This window comes from Mobula birostris, chromosome 32 (genome assembly GCF_030028105.1).
Source record: "Mobula birostris isolate sMobBir1 chromosome 32, sMobBir1.hap1, whole genome shotgun sequence".
Taxonomy (NCBI): domain Eukaryota; kingdom Metazoa; phylum Chordata; class Chondrichthyes; order Myliobatiformes; family Myliobatidae; genus Mobula; species Mobula birostris.
The window spans coordinates 24,895,633-24,916,030 of NC_092401.1; the positions used below are offsets into that span (position 1 = coordinate 24,895,633).

General features: G+C 45.6%; 1 protein-coding gene and 1 long non-coding RNA gene across 8 annotated transcripts in view; one reads left to right on the forward strand and one right to left on the reverse strand.

Annotated features, from left to right (window-relative positions):
- smarca4a (SWI/SNF related BAF chromatin remodeling complex subunit ATPase 4a) overlaps positions 1-20,398 on the forward strand; it is a 168,786-nt gene that overhangs the window by 140,566 nt on the left and 7,822 nt on the right. For 3 of the 6 annotated variants that reach the window (XM_072248375.1, XM_072248380.1, XM_072248376.1), the window contains exons 26-31: positions 1,031-1,258; positions 8,722-8,799; positions 11,620-11,841; positions 12,405-12,658; positions 18,122-18,230; positions 19,283-19,384. In XM_072248375.1, coding sequence (XP_072104476.1) covers positions 1,031-1,258; positions 8,722-8,799; positions 11,620-11,841; positions 12,405-12,658; positions 18,122-18,230; positions 19,283-19,384 — 993 coding nt within the window. The remainder of the gene's footprint in view (positions 1-1,030; positions 1,259-8,721; positions 8,800-11,619; positions 11,842-12,404; positions 12,659-18,121; positions 18,231-19,282; positions 19,385-20,398) is intronic. The other 3 variants (XM_072248378.1, XM_072248377.1, XM_072248379.1) reach the window with 3 other exon arrangements.
- Positions 1-20,398, reverse strand: part of LOC140191211 (uncharacterized) — a 30,222-nt gene that overhangs the window by 1,236 nt on the left and 8,588 nt on the right. Inside the window, exons 2-3 of one of the 2 annotated variants that reach the window (XR_011883784.1) lie at positions 15,773-16,038; positions 10,179-10,388 (exon numbers count right to left, since the gene is read on the reverse strand). This is a non-coding gene — a long non-coding RNA (uncharacterized lncRNA). Of the gene's footprint in view, positions 1-1,057; positions 1,235-10,178; positions 10,389-15,772; positions 16,039-20,398 lie in introns of both variants that reach the window. The other variant, XR_011883785.1, reaches the window with a different exon arrangement.

The window sequence follows — 20,398 nt, forward strand, 5'->3', positions numbered from 1 at the left end:
GGCACCACTCCACTAGTTGGCATATCTCACTCCTGTATGCCCTCTCGTCACCACCTGAGATTCTACCAACAATGGTTGTGTCGTCAGCAGATTTATAGATGGTATTTGAGCTATGCCTAGCCACACAGTCATGTGTATACAGAGAGTAGAGCAGTGGGCTAAGCACACACCCCTGAGGTGCGCCAGTGTTGATCGTCAGTGAGGAAGATAAGTTATCACCAATCCACACAGCTTGCGTTCTTCCGGTTAGGAAGTCGAGGATCCAATTGCAGAGGGAGGTTCAGAGGCCCAGTAATTACTAATACTAACAGGAAGTTCTCCACTGGCCTCCCACACTGCACTATCTGTATACGGCTTAATGTCCCTTTCTGAAAACAGGTGGAAGTAATTAACATAACTAATCTGCCTGTTGCTAGTTGTTCATTAACTGCTGATAAATACTGGTTGTCTGCTGATGAACTTTCCCTGCAGTAAATTGCTTATCCCTGTTAATCCTCATACACCGTCTTGAAGATAAAACAGATTAGCTTTATTACACCAAAGCAAACTGTGAAATGCATCGTTTGTGTTAAATCAGAGCAACAGCCTGCAAGTGCCGCCATGCTTCCGGCGCCTACGTAGCACGCCCATGACTCGCTAACCCTAACCCATACACCTTTTGAATGTGGGGGGAGCCAGAGGAAACCCACACAGCCATGGGGAGAACATACTAACTCCTTACAGACAGTGGTGGAATTTAACCCTGATCAATGACATTGTAATAGTGTTGCGCTGTGCAAACATGCCCTTACACCTCTTGGGTTGTAACAATTCATTTGGCGGAAAGATTATAATGTATTTTTTTATTATGGATGGGCTTTAAGGAATCGCGGTCGGCGCTATATGCCGCGTGCCACCAAAATGTTTGTGTGCGCCATCTTGGGCAAGCAGAGGTTCACCACCCTTGCCCCAAGATTTAACATTTCACAGAGGCGGAAAGCAGGGGGAAATCCTGCCACTCTAACCTGGCCGTGACTTGGATTCATTTCAGGATTTACAAGCTCAGGATCGCGCTCACCGAATCGGGCAGCAGAATGAAGTGCGCGTGCTGCGGCTCTGCACCGTGAACAGCGTGGAGGAGAAGATCCTCGCGGCAGCCAAGTACAAGCTGAACGTCGACCAGAAGGTCATCCAGGCTGGCATGTTCGACCAGAAGTCGTCGAGCCACGAGAGGCGAGCCTTCCTCCAGGCCATTCTGGAACATGAGGAGCAAGATGAAGTGAGTACTGTGTGTAGCCTGAGTAGCTGATGGATCTGTCTTTAAAACAGATGAAAGTGCAACTTTTCTGTGCAATGTGAGCAACCATACAAAGTTCAAATTCAGTGCATTTCATGCAGATGTTTCGTGTTTTTGGCAATATTTCAAACAACGTGCCAAATATTCCAATGAAAATCTAAACATGCCAGGCTATTTCCTGGCTCGCTTTCCTCTCTCTATTGTCTGTAAACCTGTTGCCCGTGTCCTAAGTCCTAACAAATCCAGTTCTCCATCACCCCTGTGCTTGCTGATTTCAACCCACTCTCTGTTAAGCAGAACCTCAACCTTCCACTTTTGTGTTTAAGTCACTGCCTGCACTGAACTTCCCTCGCAGATCTGAAGATGTCTACATTCCTCTCATTTCCGTCTCCTTTTGCTTCATTTAATCATTGTTAGCATTGGCAGCCGTTTCTACAGCTGCCTGGGTCCTGCAATGACCTTCCTAAACCTCATCTCATCTTTTTAAAATGCTCCTTAAAACATCCATGGTCATCTGATCTTCATGTAACTTGGCAGCAGTTTTTGTTTGAGTAACACTCCATGAAGATGTTTAGGACATCTTGCATCATTAAGTATTTTATAGAAATGCAAATTGATGTCTTATATTGCAAAACTGTCATGCAAAATGCAGTTATCTCATATTTCATGGTATTTGGATAAGGATGTTCTGAGTATCAGACAAATATTATACACATTGGAGAAATGTATGTGAATATTTTGTAAAAGTGTGAAAATACCAAAGAAATGCTTTGTGTTCTGTACCTTCTGTACCTAATAGTGGCCTCTAAGGGAATATCGTGCAGATATGCCGATATTCCATACAACACATGATACTCTATTTATTGCGTAAGTATTCCATGGGGGGAGTGCCCATTATGCTGCTGGCATTGAAGGTCCTCAATCTGTGGTGGTGTTCAGGGCTTCCTTCATCATGTCAGCAGCTTCCTCTCAGTTTTCACTACTGTCAGTCCTGCAAGTCCCAGGAATATCATTGCACACAGATGTAGAAGGATTCTTCATTGCTGTTTCTGCAGCAGTTTTGTTTTACCGGTCAGGGTTGTTAGCCCTGAGCTGAACCCCCAAACGTGGAAGACCAGTCTACCACTCTTAGTTCTGCTTCTACCCTTTGATCTGTTTGGTGTGAGTGACCCTACCAAGAGTCAAAGCTAGCTTAGCTCTCTGGGTCATTGAAGCCTCTGAGGCATGACAAAGTTGTGGTCCACTTGGAGGGAGTACTCTATATGACACGTGAATTTTCCATACATCATTCAGATCTTCATGCAAATAATTTATACAATGGTGCGAGTGCTCCGTATGGTGTGTGAGTGATCGATGCCACCTGCCCCCATGCTCTAGGGCACACCAGCGCGGTCCGAGAGGAGCTGGGAATGGGTGACATGGGAACAGCTGCGCAGCTGCAAGAAGGCATCGTCAGGGGAGGAACTTTAAAAGATTCGGGTTGCTTGACAGATTTGGGGCCTGGTAGTTTCGCCTGATTTGTGTGCATCAGGAACCTTAGCGTGTCAGCTCTGTAAAAACCGACAGAAACACAAGGTTCTGCAGGTGCTGGAAATCAAAGGCAACACACACGAAGTGCTGGAGGAACTCAGTAAATCAGGCAGCACCAAAGAAGGGAATAAACAGTGAGCGTTTCAGGCTGAGACCCTTCATCAGGTACTGGTTTACTTATGAATCTATTTGTTTATTTATTTAAAGATATGGCACAGAACAGGCCCTTCCAGCCTAGTGAGCCACATCACCCAGCCACCCATCTGTTTAACCCCAACCTAGTCACAGGATAATTTACAATGACCGATACATTGTTGGACTGTAGCAGTAAACTGCAGCAGCCAGAGAACAGGGAGAGTACACAAATTCCTCACAGATAGCTCAGACTCCGACGCCCCGAGCTGTAATAGCATCGCGCTAATCACTACGCTACTTGGCCTTGAAACATTGTATGTTTATTCCTCTCCATAGATGCTGCCTGACCTGCTGAGTCCCTCCAGCATTTTGTACGGTTCATCCAGATGAAATACATTGTCTGAACTAATCATTCAGGCTGCTATTGACTTAATGAGGTGCTCTAGTGACAAAATATTATAGCACAGTGTTTAAGAGCAACATAGAAACTTAAAGCACAGAAAAGACTATTGGAAGGACATGCTGTAAGTAGACTAGTTTGTAGTCTGACCTGTGTATATACTTCATCTCATCATTGGACTGTGACAGAGCATTCCTCAATTTGTACATCTTTGACAAAATGCCGTTAAACCCTTTGGAGCCCAAATCACATCATTAAAGAGCAGGAATAATGTTAGCACTCGCTGTGGATGTGATATTTTGCCAAGAGGTGTTTTACACATGCTAGCTGAAAGACCCAGGAGCCTGCTGTCACAGACGAGGACATATTTACTGCCAATTTTACATTTATTTTTGGATCCAAGTTGGGGGAACTGTGAGGATTCTACACGTCCCACGCCTGCCAACCTTCCCATAGTCACACTACAGAGGGCTTGAAAGAGGGTGAGATGGAGATGTTTCTAAGCAGGTACTTGTTGTGATCTGGAATGCACAGTTGGAGAATGTGTTGGAAGAGGCTTTGAAGTAACTTTCCGAAGGGAACTTGTTTTCACAAGGTTATGGCTAAATAGAAGGGAGGCATTCGGGTACGATGGTGTGAACGTGCTTCTGACCTGGAGGATCTCTATCAAGAGCAGTTAGAAACATTACTGGATGTTTCTTTTTAAACCAATTGCTACTGCAATGGCACTGTTAAATAGTAACACACTCAAAATGCTGGAGGAACTCACCAGGTCAGGCAGCATCTGTGGACAGGAATAAAGAATCAATGTTTCGTGCTGAGACCCTTCATCAGGCCTGGAGAGAAGCCAATGGGATCCTAACACCAAAAACAACTTCCGCCACCTCCAATGGGATTCTACCACCAAACAGATCTTTACCTCCTCATTCCACTCTCTGCCTTCTGCAGAGATAGCTCTGTCCATTCGTCCCTCCCTCCTGGCACTCACCCCTGCAAGCGGAAGAAGTGCTACACCTGGCCATTCACCTCCTCCCTCGCGCACCACCACTTAAGGTGAGGCAGCACTTCATCTGTGAGTCTGTCAGGGTCGTCTGTATCCCGTGCTCCCGATGCATCCTCCCCTACATTGCTGTCCAGTGTTCCTGGTGAGGGCTCCTCTACATCACTGAGACCTGGCATTGATTGGGGGACAGCTTTGTTGAGTGCCTTCACTCTGTCTGCAACAAGCAAGATTTCCCAGTACTTCATACCTTATTGTCGCCAAACAATTGATACTAGACCGTACAATCATCACAGTGATATTTGATTCTGCGCTTCCCTCACCCTGGATTACAAATCGATAGTAAATATTAAAAATTTAAATTATAAATCATAAATAGAAAATAGAAAAATGGAAGGTAAGGTCGTGCAAAAAAAATCTAGAGGCAGGTCCGGTTATTTGGAGGGTACGGTCCAGATCCGGGTCAGGATCCGTTCAGCAGTCTTATCACAGTTGGAAAGAAGCTGTTCCCAAATTTGGCCGTACAAGTCTTCAAGCTCCTGAGCCTTCTCCGGGAGGGAAGAGGGACGAAAAGTGTGTTGGCTGGGTGGGTCATGTCCTTGATTATCCTGGCAGCACTGCTCCGACAGCGTGCGGTGTAAAGTGAGTCCAAGGACGGAAGATTGGTTTGTGTGATGTGCTGTGCCGTGTTCACGATCTTCTGCAGCTTCTTTCGGTCTTGGACAGGACAACTTCCATACCAGGTTGTGATGCACCCTAGAAGAATGCTTTCTACGGTGCATCTATAAAAATTAGTGAGGGTTTTAGGGGACAGGCCAAATTTTAGTTTTCTCAGGAAGTAAAGGTGCTGGTGGGCCTTCTTGGCAGTGAACTCTGCTTGGTTGGACCAAGTCAGGTCATTATACCATTTTAATTCCAATCGCCATTACCATTCTGATATCTGGTGTTCCATCTAAGCAATGATCCCAGTGCGGAAAACTCCAATAATCCCGCAGCCTTGGGACTTCAGTGCCAGACTAGCGGACTTGCTGGATTATTGGATGTTAAACCCAGTTTATCGTTCTCTCGACACGTTAGATGGTATTGTAATACATTTTGTAGCGAAGCCGGGGTTTTTAAAGTGAGCAAGAAAGAAAGTTCCCCATCCAAAGTCTGGCTCTGGACAACGGGCTCCAGCCACAACCTTCTGGTGTAATCAGTGAGTGAAGTGCCGGACCTTCGGCATTCTTGACCACTCATTATCTGTTGCACCCTTGTTGCTAATTTATGCATCTCCAATAATGCCTGTCTGGTTGGTAAGGTCGCATGAGCTTGCCGAGTTTCAGACGCGTTATGACGACGAGTGTTCGGTTCTTCCTGTGTTCCAGTGCCTCGTCCTTTCTTTTGGAAGGGCCTGCTCGACTGACGGTCAGTCAGGTCTTGTGCCTCAAGTTAGGGTGCAGCTTACCACCCCCGTGCCCCCCAGAATCTTTAATGCCCCCCGACGACTTCTATTTCCCCTATTGTCCCCTTTAGGACATGTAACCAGCCCCGTTGGGAATAACCGCGTTATTTGGAGTGGGTTAAAAGGTCAGTGGAATGTTGTGGGCCAAAGGGCCTGTACTATGCTGTTGTATTCTTCATCTCTACTGAGTTGTACTGAGAACTTTCAAGACTGGGACTCATCACCTCAGCCAATGATTCCATCAGGGGCAGAGCTAACTACCCCCCCCCCCCCACAAACTCCAGTCTCAGCCTCTGTGAGCTGGAGGGCCCTGGGCTGACCCTCTTTATCCAGCCCCCATCTGCACCTCAACAGGAAAAACCGCAGAGCTTACAAAAAAAACCAATACAGTCCTAATGAAGGGTCTCGACCCGAAATGTCAGCTGTTCATTCCCCTCCATAGATGCTGCCTGACTTGCTGCGTTCCTCCAGCATTTTTTGTGTGTGTGTTGCTTAATACAGCAATGGTTTTGTTTCTTTGATTCCTTGTTAATAAGATTCCTTTCACTCTGTGACAGAATGCCATATGTTCCACTGCTTACATGATCACAGGGATGTAAAGAAACACAAGAAAGTGGCATCCATTATGAAGGCCCACACCATCCAGGCCATGCTCTCTTCATGATACTCCTGTACCTCATGTCACTTTATGCAGACATCCCACCCTGCAAAAACTCATTTCAGGGAGGTAGCACCATCAATTTGCGGGAGACTCCCGGAACTTCCGGGAGAAGTGGGATGTCTGCAATAGAGTAGTTCCTTAGCAGCTAGCCAGCTAGTTTAAATAACGTTAACTATGCTAATGAACGAATGACACCCGTTAAATACCTCAACATGTCTTTTACAGTCTTAACCCACCATAGGCAATAGAAAAGTCACTGTTGCAAACAGTGCAGCGAGCAACACTGTCATTATTTTGACCCCTATTAGGCAGGGGTACACTTTAGGGTCTTCTGGGGTGACATACGTTTTATATTTTCTTGGAACATTCCGCCATGACACGCTCTCGCTCTCAAAAAAATTGATTTCCGTGATATTGTATATAATTTGCGGGCATCAGGGAGCCACTATTAATATGCGGGAGACTCCCGGAACTTCCGGGAGAGGTGGGATGTCTGCTTTACATGCACTACACGCAGTCACTTTATGCATATAAGCTAATCTTATGTCTCTACAGCCGTACTCAAACAGTTACTTGTACATGGTGTTATATAGGATTGCTTTTATGTTTATATTTATTATATTTTTATGCTTATTGTATTTTTAAGCTGCATTAGACCTGGAGTAACAATTATTTCATTCTCCTTCACACTCATGTACTGAAGAATCCTAATAAACAGTATGTAAAAAGGTTGCTTGGTTAAGTATTAGCTGGAGCCTCCATGTGACGTTAAGCACGTTCCCAAAAATTGTTGACAGTATCAATCTAGTGATCACTGTGTTGTTGGCAAAGCTGACTTCTATTTATCTTTTGTTGAGAAGTACTGTGCGGAATAGTTACTAGTGGCACCACCCCAGCAGCAACTGATAACCCCGGGTTCACTCTAACCTAATCATGAGCTAATTGACAATGACCAATTAACCCACCCAGTACGTCTTTGGACTGTGGGTTTAATGCAAGGTCTGGCTGGAAATGAGAGCTGGAAACCAGCCTAGAGTGCGATGAATGCCTCGTGATTTCAGTTTGTTGTCAGGGTTGTGGCTGCAGTTTACCAAACATCTATTCTACATGGTTCCTTGCTGCTGTTTTCCACATCTGAATGATCACTCTGTAGGGAGTGGCAGTTTATCTTTGTTTTGTTTCAATCTTCAGTTTCCTGTGTGTGGTCCAGGTTAGAGTCTCTCTGGGACAGCATAGTTCTTCATAAATTATATTGTATTTCTTCATTCTACTGTAAATGCCTCCAAGAAAATGAATCTTAAGTATGGTGACATAAACTACATACTTTGGTAATAAATGTACTTCAAACCTTTAACATTTTTGAAGCGTTGGAAAGACAGGTGGGTAAATGCAGGCACCTCATTGACCAGATGGTTGAGAGATTGGGCCCCAGGTTCATGACTCTCACCATTTGGGACGTGCCCTCTTCACATCACCACCATCGGAAAGCCTGGAAACCCAAACTCAATGAATCAAAAACAGCTTCTTCCCCTCCATCATCAGCTTTCTGAACAGTCCATGAACCCTACCTTGTTATTCATCATTTGCACTATTTACTTATTTATTTTTTATTTTATAGTAACTTTCTATGTCTTGCACTGTACTGATGCCACAAAACAACACATTTCACAACATATATCGGTGATAACAAACCTAATTCTGATTCTAATCGTGTTGTCTTTGTACCCGTGATGAGACACTAGCTAATGCCACAGCCTCTGCTGCCCAGGAAATAGGCAGAAGGCACTTGAAACCATCCTGTGACCTGCCAAGCTGGTCTGATAACTTGGTTACTGCCGTAATTACCAATTTATAGCAACAAAAGAAACGCATAGTGGATGTAGTTAGTAATATGCCGAGGCGGTTGTAAATGTAGCCTGATTTCCTTTTCTGTGTCCAAGTACACTCCACCCCGAAAGGCTGTGCTGTGGACACTTGTAGATGTACAGTTCCAGTCCTCGCCTACCAAGTCTGGAACGGGCTCATTCCTCGCTCACCGAGCCTCCCATCAGCGGCCAGTCCTGGTCTGGGAAGTCACAGTGCGGTCCAGGGCTTTGAGCTCACGACTTGGGCACCCTCAAGTACAGTACGAAAAATACCTCACCACCTCTTAAAGAGTGGGGAAAGCTGCAGAGCTCAGAGCATTTCAGTTGTGGAGAGGCTGGGTGCTGTGCGTCTCTGCCCTCAGCCCTCCCGCTGTCGTCCAGCTTTTCACCTTGAATCTGTTTTCTTGCAGGAGGAAGACGAGGTTCCTGATGATGAGACGGTGAACCAGATGATAGCCAGACACGAAGAGGAATTTGATCTCTTCATGGTGAGAACTGTTGGGTACACACCAAGGAGGGGTGGGGGCTCCTAATCTTTTCTGCTGGTCTCCTTTTCCCCTCCTCTCTACTGAAACAGTGCTAATTTCCATAGGTTATGAAGCCTTATGCCTTATTAGGGGCAGCACAGAAGCATCACTGTACAGCACCAACAATTGGAAGGTTGGGATTCAATTCCGGCCACCGTCTGTGAGCAGTTTGTATATTCTCGCTCGTGGCTGCGTGGGTTTCATCTGGGTGCTTCAACTTCCTTCCACATTCCAAGGTGCACAGGTTAGGGTTAGTGAGTTGTGGGCATGCTATGTTGGCGCCTGAAGCATGTCGACACTTGCAACAACCATAATCCTCACTCATTTGATTTGACATGAGTGGCGCAATTCACTGTATGTTTCGATGTACATTTGACAAATAAAGCCAATCTTATCTATAACTCCCCTTTGATTTTTTTCCATTTATCGTACACCATCCATGTAAAGCTTTGATATAAAATCCTTATCCTTAAATTCAAATCCCCCCCCCCCACCCATGGTCTCCTCTTCACTATCTCACGCTAGCGTGACACTATTACAGTGACAGCGAAACAGGTTACGTTCCACCACTGTCTGTAAGGAGTCTGTATATTCTCCGTGTGGCCGCGTGGATTTCCTCTGGGTGCTCGGGTTTCCTCCCACATTCCAAAGACATACGAGGTCACATAGGTGTTATTGGGCAGTGCAGGCTTGTTGACCTTGAGGGGCTGTTATTAGAGATACTACATGATAATACAACTCCCGTGCTACATGTCTGAATCTGGATGGAGCCAGCCACATCTTGAACTTAAAAATGCATCCTCACAGATCTCCTTAGCAGGCGCAAGGGCAGCTTCTACCCTACTGTTATAGACCATTAAGTAGTTCCCTAGTACCTTGCATCTAGTTGCTTACTTGAGCTGTACTTTCTTTGTAGCTGTACACTTTATTCTGCTTTCTATCAAAGTGGATTCCAGTTAATTGGGACACATTGGGACCAAAACATTCTGACCCAGTTTAGCAACTTCCCCAATTAGCCAAGGTTTCATGGAAATAGTTAGAATGGTATTAAAAATGACAAACTTCCCTTTAACTGAGTAACAAGTCATGTATTTAAATGAATACAGGATAAATTAGAACACTACAAATACAGAATAGATTAGAACACTACCAAACAGCTACTACAGTACTATAAAACTGTGTAATAGTTACTAATGGTTATCGATGGAGGAATGCATCCAGTATACGATGCTGTGTAAGGGGTGTCCAGGGTGGGCTAGCATCTCCGGTGAAGGAGATTGTCATGTCCTTTCTGGGGCAGCTCACTCACCTTCGGTCCCCACTGTACTCTCAGCTCTCACCTGTGGCTCCAAGTAGCTGCTTGCATGCGACAGCGACCACCCCCAGATACACCACTTCGACAGGCGGGGAGGTGAAGGTAGCCGGTGAGCCTCGTGCCCCGGTGAGATAGGGCAATGCCTGTCCCAGCCCGTGAAGCCGGCTCCAGCAGACTTGGCAGATGAGATCAATAGTGAGATCCAACAGCCAAGAAGGCGGTCCTGCAACGCTTCCTATAGAGTGAAGAGCATGATAAGGCACAGAAGAGATCATAGTTATCCACTGCAACCAAGAAATTCCCCAGTTTGTGACGACTACTCGTACCAATGGAACTAAACTTCTGAGGCTGAGAGAATGGAACTGTTCCAGTACAATGGCTTTTCCACTGTAAAAACTCTCCTGCACAGGGTTCACTCTCATTGTCGGATACAACAGACAACCAACACACTACCACGTTCTTTCGATTGTAATTGAACAAAATTAGCACAAATGCCTAGTGCAGATAACGGACTGCCTTCAACCAATGCTTTCGACAATTGCATCCTCCAGATCTTCATCTTCAATGTAACATTCAAGATGACTGCTGATATCTTCAAATTCTTAGTAGTTCATAACTTGTTGAAATAGTGAAATCGTTTCATTTTCATTTTCACCTTTGGCCGTTTCTGGTATTTCCAAGACTGAATGCTTGAAATGGCCATAACCAAAACAATTTTAAATTGTCTGACTGCTTATTTCTCAGAAACTATTAGTGACAAAAATCTCTGCTTTTTCTCGCAAACACACACGCAACTGATGCTATTTTTAAACTGTTCACTCTAAGCACAGTGTAGTGTCTAACAGCCACACAAGCTCACATGACTGACACTGGTTAGAAACTGTTTGGCAGCAGTCTCCTGTCCCAAGCAGCATAATGTCCCAAATAAACAAAGGGAGTTCCAGCTATCTTCTCAATTAGTTTCTGTTCTGCTTGAAATTCCAGCATCTGCAGATTTCCTCGTGTTCTAGTTTCTGTTCTTTAAGAGTTACCCCAAATAAGTGGCAGCCCCGATTAATCAATGGACCAGGTAACCGGAATCCATTATATTGTTCTACCTTGCAGTATCTCAATGCACTCTGTTATGGATCTGTCCTATGGGATCAGTATGCAAGAAAAGCTTTGCACTGTACCTCGGTACATGTGACAATAGTAAACCAATTCCCCATTGCCAATTCTTTGTCTCTGCTTTGAAAAGATGTAATGCTGAGGTTTTATAAGACATTGGTCAGACTGCATATGGAGTATCGCGAGTAGTTCTGTGTCCCATTTCTATGACGGTATGTGCTGCCATTCATTCTCTTTCCCTCTCTCTCTCTCTCTTCCCCCCTCTCCCTCTCTCCCCCTCCCCCCCCTCTCTTCCTCTCTCCCCCCTTCTCTCTCTCTCTCACACTCTCACTCTCCCTCTCGTTCTCTGTCCCCCTCAGCGGATGGACCTTGACCGTCGCCGGGAAGAAGCCAGGAACCCGAAGCGAAAGCCGCGGCTGATGGAGGAAGACGAACTTCCGAACTGGATCCTGAAAGACGATGCCGAGGTGGAGCGGCTGACGTGCGAGGAGGAGGAGGAGAAGATGTTTGGGCGGGGATCGCGGCAGCGCAAGGAGGTGGACTACAGCGACTCTTTGACCGAGAAACAGTGGCTCAAGGTAGGAGTGTGAGTGCGTGGGAATGCAGCCTGATCATCAGGCCCGTGTACACACGTACATCGCAGGCCAAGCGTGCACCCCACCCCAGGGAGAGCCTGCATGGGGTGAGGATATTGCCATACCGAGAGAAACCAGCTGAGTCAGACTGTGAGGTGTCAACTGTACCTGTGGATTTGATACTACAACGTCAGAGCAACATGGATGGAGAGATAGGAATACACACACACACAAAAGAAAGACACAGTGAAGGTCAAAGACACAGACATAAGACACACAGAACAAAGTGACAGACACAGGCACATCCAAGAAAGGCACACACACACAAATAGAGAACAAAGTCACATACATATTCAAAAACCCATGTCAGACAGGCATGTAGAATGTCAAAGAGACACATGCACACACACAGACACAGATGAAAGACAGACACATCCAGAAAGGCACAGAAAGTAACAGACAGGAACACACACACAATTCAGGCACTCTCTCTCTTGCTGTTGCCTCCGCTGGCTGAATAAGGTCCAACAGAGGATGGGTTTCATTGTGGTCTTTTTCTCTCCCAACAGGCCATAGAAGAGGGCAACCTGGAGGAGATCGAAGAGGAGGTGCGCCAGAAAAAAGCCCGCAAGCGAAAGCGAGACGTGGACCCTCCGGTGGTCATGGCGACCACCAGCACACGCAGCAGCCGGGACAAGGACGACGACGAGAAGAAGAAGAAGAAGCGGGGCCGGCCGCCGGCCGAGAAACTGTCACCAAACCCACCAAACCTCACCAAAAAGATGAAGAAGGCTGTGGACGCCGTCATCAAGTACAAGGACAGGTTGGTGACGGGGAGTCCTGGGGCCATCGGGCAGCAGGTGATGGAATGGAGGCAGAGGTCAGCAGTGGGTGGTTGGCAATGAGCCAGGGGTTGGTTCAGTTACTCAATAACAATAAGCTAGAACACAGCAAGAAAGCTTAGTGACATGGTATCATGACAACAATTTTTCCCTCAGGGCTGGTCATTGACTTGAGCAATAGGGGTGGTGCATGCACCTCTGTCTGCAGCAACTGTGTTAAGGTTCAGAAGATTGAAAGCTTCAAGTTTCTGGTGTAAACATTACCAATGGCCTGTCCTGGTCCAACCACGATGGTGTCACGTCCAAGAAAGCTCACCAATGCCTCTACTTCCTCAGGAGGCTAAAGAAATTTGGCACGGCCCCTTTGACCCTCACCAATTTTTATCAATGAACTGTAGAAAGCATCCTGTCTGGATGGCTTGGTATGGCAACTGCTGTTCCCAAGACCACAAGAAATCGCAGAGCTTTGTGGACTCAGCTCAGAAGATCTCAGATACCTGCTTACCCTCCATGGACTCTTTCCACCTACTGCCTCAGCATAATCAAAGGCCTAACCCACCCTGGACATTTTCTCATCTGCCCTCTCCCATCGGGCAGACTATTATAAGAATATTGAATGGTTCCCTAGTACAATAAGATAAGCCACTGACGTCACTACTTACCTTATTATTGTCTACCCACACTGCACTGTCTCTGTAACTGTGACACTTCACGCTGCATTGTTGTTGTTTTACCTTGTACTGCCTTTAAAGGTTAGCTTTATTCGTCACATGTACATCGTAACATCGAAACATACAGTCAAATGTGTTGTTTGCAGCAATGACCAACACAGTCCAAGGATGTGCTGGGGGCAGCCTGCCATGCTTCCAGCGCCAACATAACATGCCCACAACTTACTAACCCTAACCCACCTATGTCTTTGGGACGTGGGAGGGAACTGGAGCACCTGAAAGAAAGCGATGTAATCACGGGAGAACATACAGACTCCAAAGCAGACACTGGCGGGGATTGAGCTGCAGCTGCTGGTGCTGTACAGTGTTACACTACATGGCCGCTACACGACAATGCTGCTCTTGCTGTACCGTACCTACTGCCATATGTAATGAGTTCATCTGCGTGAGCAATATTCCAGACAAGCTTTTCACTGTAGTTTGGTACGTGTGACTAATTCCAATTCCAATACTGCAGAGAACCGGGGCTTGGTAGTGGCAGGATCACAGAAAGCTGGGGACAGACGGGTGGGTGATTACGCAGAGAGCCTCCAGGGAGTTGGTGATTGAGACACGGGGTTTATTGGTTAAATGGCTTGTCACATGTGCCAAGATACAGTGCAAAGCTTCTCCTGAATACTCTTTAAACAGACCAAATCATTACATAGTGCATTGAGGTCGAATACAGTAAAACAATAACACTGCAGAATAAAGTGTAAAAGCTTAAGAGGACAGTGCAGGCAAACGATAAAGTGCAAGATCATATCAAGGTAGATTATGAGACCAAGAGTCCATCTGATTGTATAAGAGTTCCATTCAAGAGTCTGATAGCAGTGAGATAGGGACTGTTCTTGTGGCTGGTGCTTTAGGGTTCTGTATCTTCTGCCTGAAAGGAGAGGGGATAAGAGAAAAGGTCCAGGGGCTGGGGCTGTCTGCTTTACTGAGGCAGTGAGCAGTTTAGAGAGAGCCCATAGCGAGGATGCTGGTTCCTGTGATGTGCTGAGCTGTGCCCACAACTCTCTGCAGTCTTGGGTAGAGCAGTTGCCATACCAGGCCATTTTACATCCAGACTGAATGCTCTCTATGGTGCACCAAGAACAGGGACATGCCAAGTTTCTTTAGCCTTCTGGGTAAGTAGAGACATTGATGAGTTTTCATAGCCATGACATTAATGTGGTTGGATCAGAACGGGATATTGATGATGTCCACACCTAGGAAGTTAAAACTCTCAACCCTCTCAAACCACAATGTGTTTAATATAGACAGGAGCATGTGCACCACTCCCCTTCCCGAAGTCAACGACCAGCCCTTTTGTTTTGCTGGCATTGAGGGAAAGGTTGTTGTTATGACTCTGTGTCAGTAAGGTCTCTATCCCTTTCCTGTATTCTGACTCGTCATTATTCGAGATTAACCCACCACAATGGTGTCACCTGCGAACTTGTAGATGGAATCAGTTAGGATAATCACATGGTTGGTTGGTGAGAGGATTAGTATTGCTTTCACTGAGGTTTGACAAGAAGATCAGTAGCTGACTGGCCCATGTTAAGCTAGTCGGTGGAAGATGTTGTTTCTATGCCATTGGGAGTGTGTCTCTCCAGCTCTCTGGAGAACACCAAGCATTCCCTTTTAATCACACTAGATCTCACAAAAACATAGAACGCTATAACACAGAAACAGGCCCTTTGGCCCATCTAGTCTATGCCAATCTATTAACCTGCCTAGTCCCATCGACCTGCACCTGAACCATAGCTCTCAATACCCCTTCCATCCATGTACCTATCCGTCTCTCTTTAAATGCTGAAATCAAACCCAAATCCATCACTTTCGCAGGCAGCTCAATTCACACTCTCACCACTCTCTGATTGAAGAAGATCCCCTCCCCAGGTTCCCCTTAAAACAGTTCACCCTTCACCCTTAACTCATGACCTCTAGTTCTAGTCTCACCCAACCTCAGAGGAAAGAAACCTGCTTGTATTTACCCTATCTATACCCCTCGCAATTCAATAGGTACATTTAATGTCAGAGAAATGTATACAATATACATCCTGAAATTCTTCCTCTTCGCAAACATCACAAAAACAGAGGATTGCCCCAAAGAATGAATGACAGTTAAATGTTAGAACCCCAAAGACCCAGCTCCCCGCTCCCATACCCAATCAGCAGCAAAGCAACGACTCCCCTCCCCCACCAGCAAAAAAGCATCGGCACCCCCCACCGAGCACTCAAGCATGCAGCAAAGCATCAATAAAGACACAGACTTACAGTACCCCAAAGACTACTCATTCACCCAGTAATTTGACATACCACAGGCTCTCTCTCCCGAATAAGGGAAAAAGAAGTGTCCCCTTTTCACAGTGAGAGGGGAGACATAACAAAACAACTCACCGATTTATGGTGTTAAAGTCTGTTGCATCGTGTTTTCCAAGCTCCATCTTCCATCTTCCATGATGCACCAGACGGTGACATTAGCCTCGAGTCCGCCTGCCTTCAGAGCCTCGAAAATCTGGCACCCTGAAGGTGTGCTAGTCTTCCTGGCCTGGTCCTTGGCATGTTGAAAAGCGGCTGGTCGTGAGACACCGAAAGCAAGTCCCATTTCCACAAAAAATCAAATTTTGTATATCTCTATCAAATCTCGGTCATTCTCCGCTCCACTGTAGGGAATAAAGACCTGATCTACTTAACCTTTCCATAAAACTCAGGTCCTCAAGTCCTGGCAACAACCTTATAAATCTCTCACGTTCAAGTTCCAGTTCATTGTCGTAGGCATCCACAGGGTACAAACACCATGAAAATTGGCTTTTTGCAGCAGACATTACAAAGTTCAAGTTCAAATTACATTTATTATCAATGTATACATAATTAAATATAAATTGACATAGTTAAATTAACATAAATTATACTTGACTTATAGGACACAGTAAACACAACATATTAGTGCAATGTCCAGGTACTTGTCTAGGAGAACGTTTGATCAAGAAAATTTCTGTAGTGACATAAGAGGATGGAAACAGGCCCCTTGACCCACTGAATCTGTGACTATGATAATATACCATTATATTCTACCAACATTCCTGTAATTCCATTCAGATTTTGACACTCACATACACCGTAGGGCAATTTAAAGCGGCCAGTTCTCCTACTGGATAGCTGCAGCACTTGGGGCAGTGGGAACCATGAGGTCGCTGGAAGAACGTGCAGATCCCCCGTGGACAGCACCCAGTGTCAGTACTGAACCTGGCGGAGCTGATTTTGTGAGGCAGCGGCTCTACCAGCTGCTCCACTCTGCCTGGAATCACAGTTGGTGCGACTGTCACTCCCGGCTGGAATCACAGGGACCACAGGACAGGGATCGGGAGGGAAGAGGTAACTCCATCTCTCTACCCCACCCAGCCATCCGGACATTCTCTCTTCTCCCCTCTCCCATGAAGCAAAAAGATAGAAAAATCTGAAAACACGTTCACCCAGGCTCAAGCACAGCTTCTACCCCATTGTCGTTGTTATAAAACTATTGAATGACTCCCTAAGATGATAAGATGGACCTCACAATCTACTTTGTTGTAACCTTACTCCTTATCGCCTACCTACACAGCACTTTGTAACTGTACCATTTCATACATTACAGGAAGGATGTGGAAGCTTTAGAGAGGGTGCAGCGGAGATTCACCTGGATGCTACCTGGGCTAGGGAGTATGTCTTATGAGGAAAGGTTGAGTCTTATGAGGAAGACTTTTTTCTTTGGAGCAAAGAAGGATGAGAGATGATTTGATAGAGGTGTACAAGATGATAAGAGGCATAATTCAAATGGACAAACAGAGACTTTTTTTCCAGGGTGCTAATAGCTAATATGAGGGGACATAATTTTAAGGTGATTGGAGAAAATTATGGCTAGACGGTGGTAGAGGCAGGTACATTACAGACATTTAAGAGACTCTTAGGTAGGCATGTGAATGATAGAAAAATGGAGGGCTATGCAGTAGGAAAGCATTAGGTTGATCTTGGAATAGGTACAAAGACTGACAAGCAACCAATGTGCTAAAGAAGACAATCAGTGCAAATAAGATAAGTAAATAAATAACACTGAGGATGTGATTTGAAGAGACCTTGTAAATGAGCTGACGGGTTGTGGAATGAGTTCAGCATTGTGGTGAGTGAAGTTATCCAAGCTGGTTCAAGAGCCTGATGGTTGAGGGTGCTAAATGTTCCTGAACCTGGTGGCGTGGTACCTAAAGCTCCTGTACCCCCTTCCGGAATATAGTAACAGGACGACAGCATGGCCTGTATGGTTGGAGTTAATGATGGGTGCTGCTTTCTTGTGGCAGCGCTCCTTGTAAATGTGCCTAATGGTGGACGTGTAGATCTGGTGGCAAGTTTTAAAAGCAAAATGGTTAAATACTCAAAAATGGAGAAGACTGGGTTGCAAGGGCAAAGCGCTAGCACAGCTAGATGGACTTAAAGGCCTCTTTTTTATGGTGTAGTATTTAATGATTCTCAGCTCCGCTGTATCCTGTTAAAGATGAATTCAGTGTTCACTGTCACCAGTAGTTAGTGTAGATAGCAAAGTCGGTCTGAATCCTACTGCTACAGACTCCTTCCATTTGTTGTACTGTGGGTGGGATTGCACTGTTCAGCCACTATAATTAATGCAGAGCCAGCAGACACCAGATCTTTTTATCTCTTTTCTCCATCTGTGTAGCAAGTAGCTATTAATTGACACTTCTCTATTCTTTTTTAAAGTAGTACTGGCCGACAGCTCAGTGAAGTTTTTATCCAACTTCCATCTCGCAAGGAGCTTCCTGAGTATTACGAGCTCATCCGCAAGCCTGTTGACTTCCGAAAAATCAAGGTACACGCCGGGCTAGCTCAAGCCTGTCTTTCTGAATGTGTGCAAAGCCTTAAGGTTTTAGCCAGCCACCTCAGCTTCTGAATGTGCCGCACCTGCCAGCGTTTCCAAAACTGTCAGGTGCTGGAGTGTCTGGCATTGCTACTTGTGAAGTGACACAGAATTAGTCTCTGTCCAGTTCATGAAATTTGTACCCAGCCTCATGCTAATGGTATATGTCAAATGCACGCAATCCAGTGCAGTACACGCTCCTGCCCATTGGTGTATGCTTCAGGCAAATAAGCCATGCCCCAATCTATTCATCTATGGGACAGTCCAATAGAATATCCCAAGGCTCATGATATTTGGCACAATACCAATTGGTATATTTCATAAATGTGCAACCCCCACGTGGTATGTTTCATGCTAGTGTAATGCTTCACAGTGCCAGTGACTTAGATTCAGTATCACCACTACCTGTAAGGAGTTTGTATGGATTTTCTCTACGTACTCCAGTTCCCTCCCCAATTCCAAAGACCTACAGGTTAGTGAATTGTGGGCATGCTATGTTGGTGCCGGTAGCACGGCAACACCTGCCCCCAGCACCTCCTCGGACTGTGTTGGTCATTGACGCAAACGGTGCATTTCACTGTATGTTTCGATATATACGTGTGAGGAACAAAGCTAATCTCTGATCTCCAACCCACTTGTAGGATCAGATTTTCCTTTCCCTGTACTGCATACTGGGCACTTGTTGTCCCACAGCTGTCCATGGCCCAAGCTAAAGAGTCATCTCCTGCTACATTGAGTCTTCCTTGATGCTTGGGCGATGAGATGTGGAAAAGCACTGGCCCGGGCTGCTCTTCCTTCCTTAGAGCACAGTCGAGACACTTTGCTGATGCTGAGTAGCCCTATGCACTTCAGAGAGCCAGTGAACCTCACCCAGCTGATAAAACCATATGGTGCTTACAGCGTGGGGTGCAGGGTGACGGCGAGTCACCGCACTTTTCTGGAAGGGTGGTTGAGATTTGCAGAACAGGCTGAGAATGAACTGACTGCCGCCTTTCTCTCAGTAGGAGCGGATCCGTAACCACAAGTATCGCAGCCTCAATGACCTGGAAAGAGATGTGATGCTGCTGTGTCAGAACGCACAGACGTACAACCTGGAGGGTTCACTGGTAGGTAACAGAGAAGGCTACAGAAAGGCGATTTGGCCCATTGTGCCTGTACCATCACAGAGTATTACAGCCATGATACAGGCCCTTGATACACTGTTCCATGCTGACTACATCATCCTCCCTGCTGCCCATGTTCGGCCTGTAACTCTCCAAGCCCTTCCCCTCTCTTTCACCTTTCCAGCTCAGAAACAGGTTTATTATCACTAAATTATTCATGAAATTTGTTGTTTTGCAGCAGCATTATGGTAAAATACATACAAGATTATTATGTTACACGAAGAAATATAAAATAAAAAGTAGTACAAAAAGTGAGGTAGTGTTCATGGACTCTATGAATTCTGCAAATTAATTTTACTTCTGCCTCTTTACTGATCGCCTTACATACAAATTTATTTACATATTTTATTTACATATCAAATTTTCCTATAAAATTTACTTCATCATCTCTAACAGACATTGAATTCAGATCGTGACAACTCACTGTGTGGTAATGGGCTTCTCATCTCCAGTGGCTTTGCTACCAGATTCCTTCAAATTCTGGTGAATGAACCCCCTGCAACAGTTCCCCTCCTCCCATCCTATCAAACCCCCTCATAATTTTAAACACATCTAATCACTCCTTAACCTTCTCTACTCCACGCCCCTCCTGGGAGCATAATACTGTGTGCATCTTATTCAAATCAGCTTGGCTTTGAAAATAACTTCCGTTCTTCAGGATGGATCGGTCCAAGCCGGGTTGGTAGCCACTGGCTTTTTATAAATGAACAAACTCATCAAAGCCAAAGTCAAGTTTATTATCAAGTTTACTATTTACACAAGAAATAAGAGAGGTAGAAGAGGAGAAGAGGTTAACTAAAACAGCTGGCCTGGCCAAACAAGGGGCTTGGACCCAGTGGGAAAGTGTTGAACAACGACATCTATCTTGGAATGTTCTGTGGCAGATGGAACCGCTCCGCATTTCTTTTTTATGCGGAGCAGTGTATGATCTGCTCCCAACACCTGCCAACCTCAGCA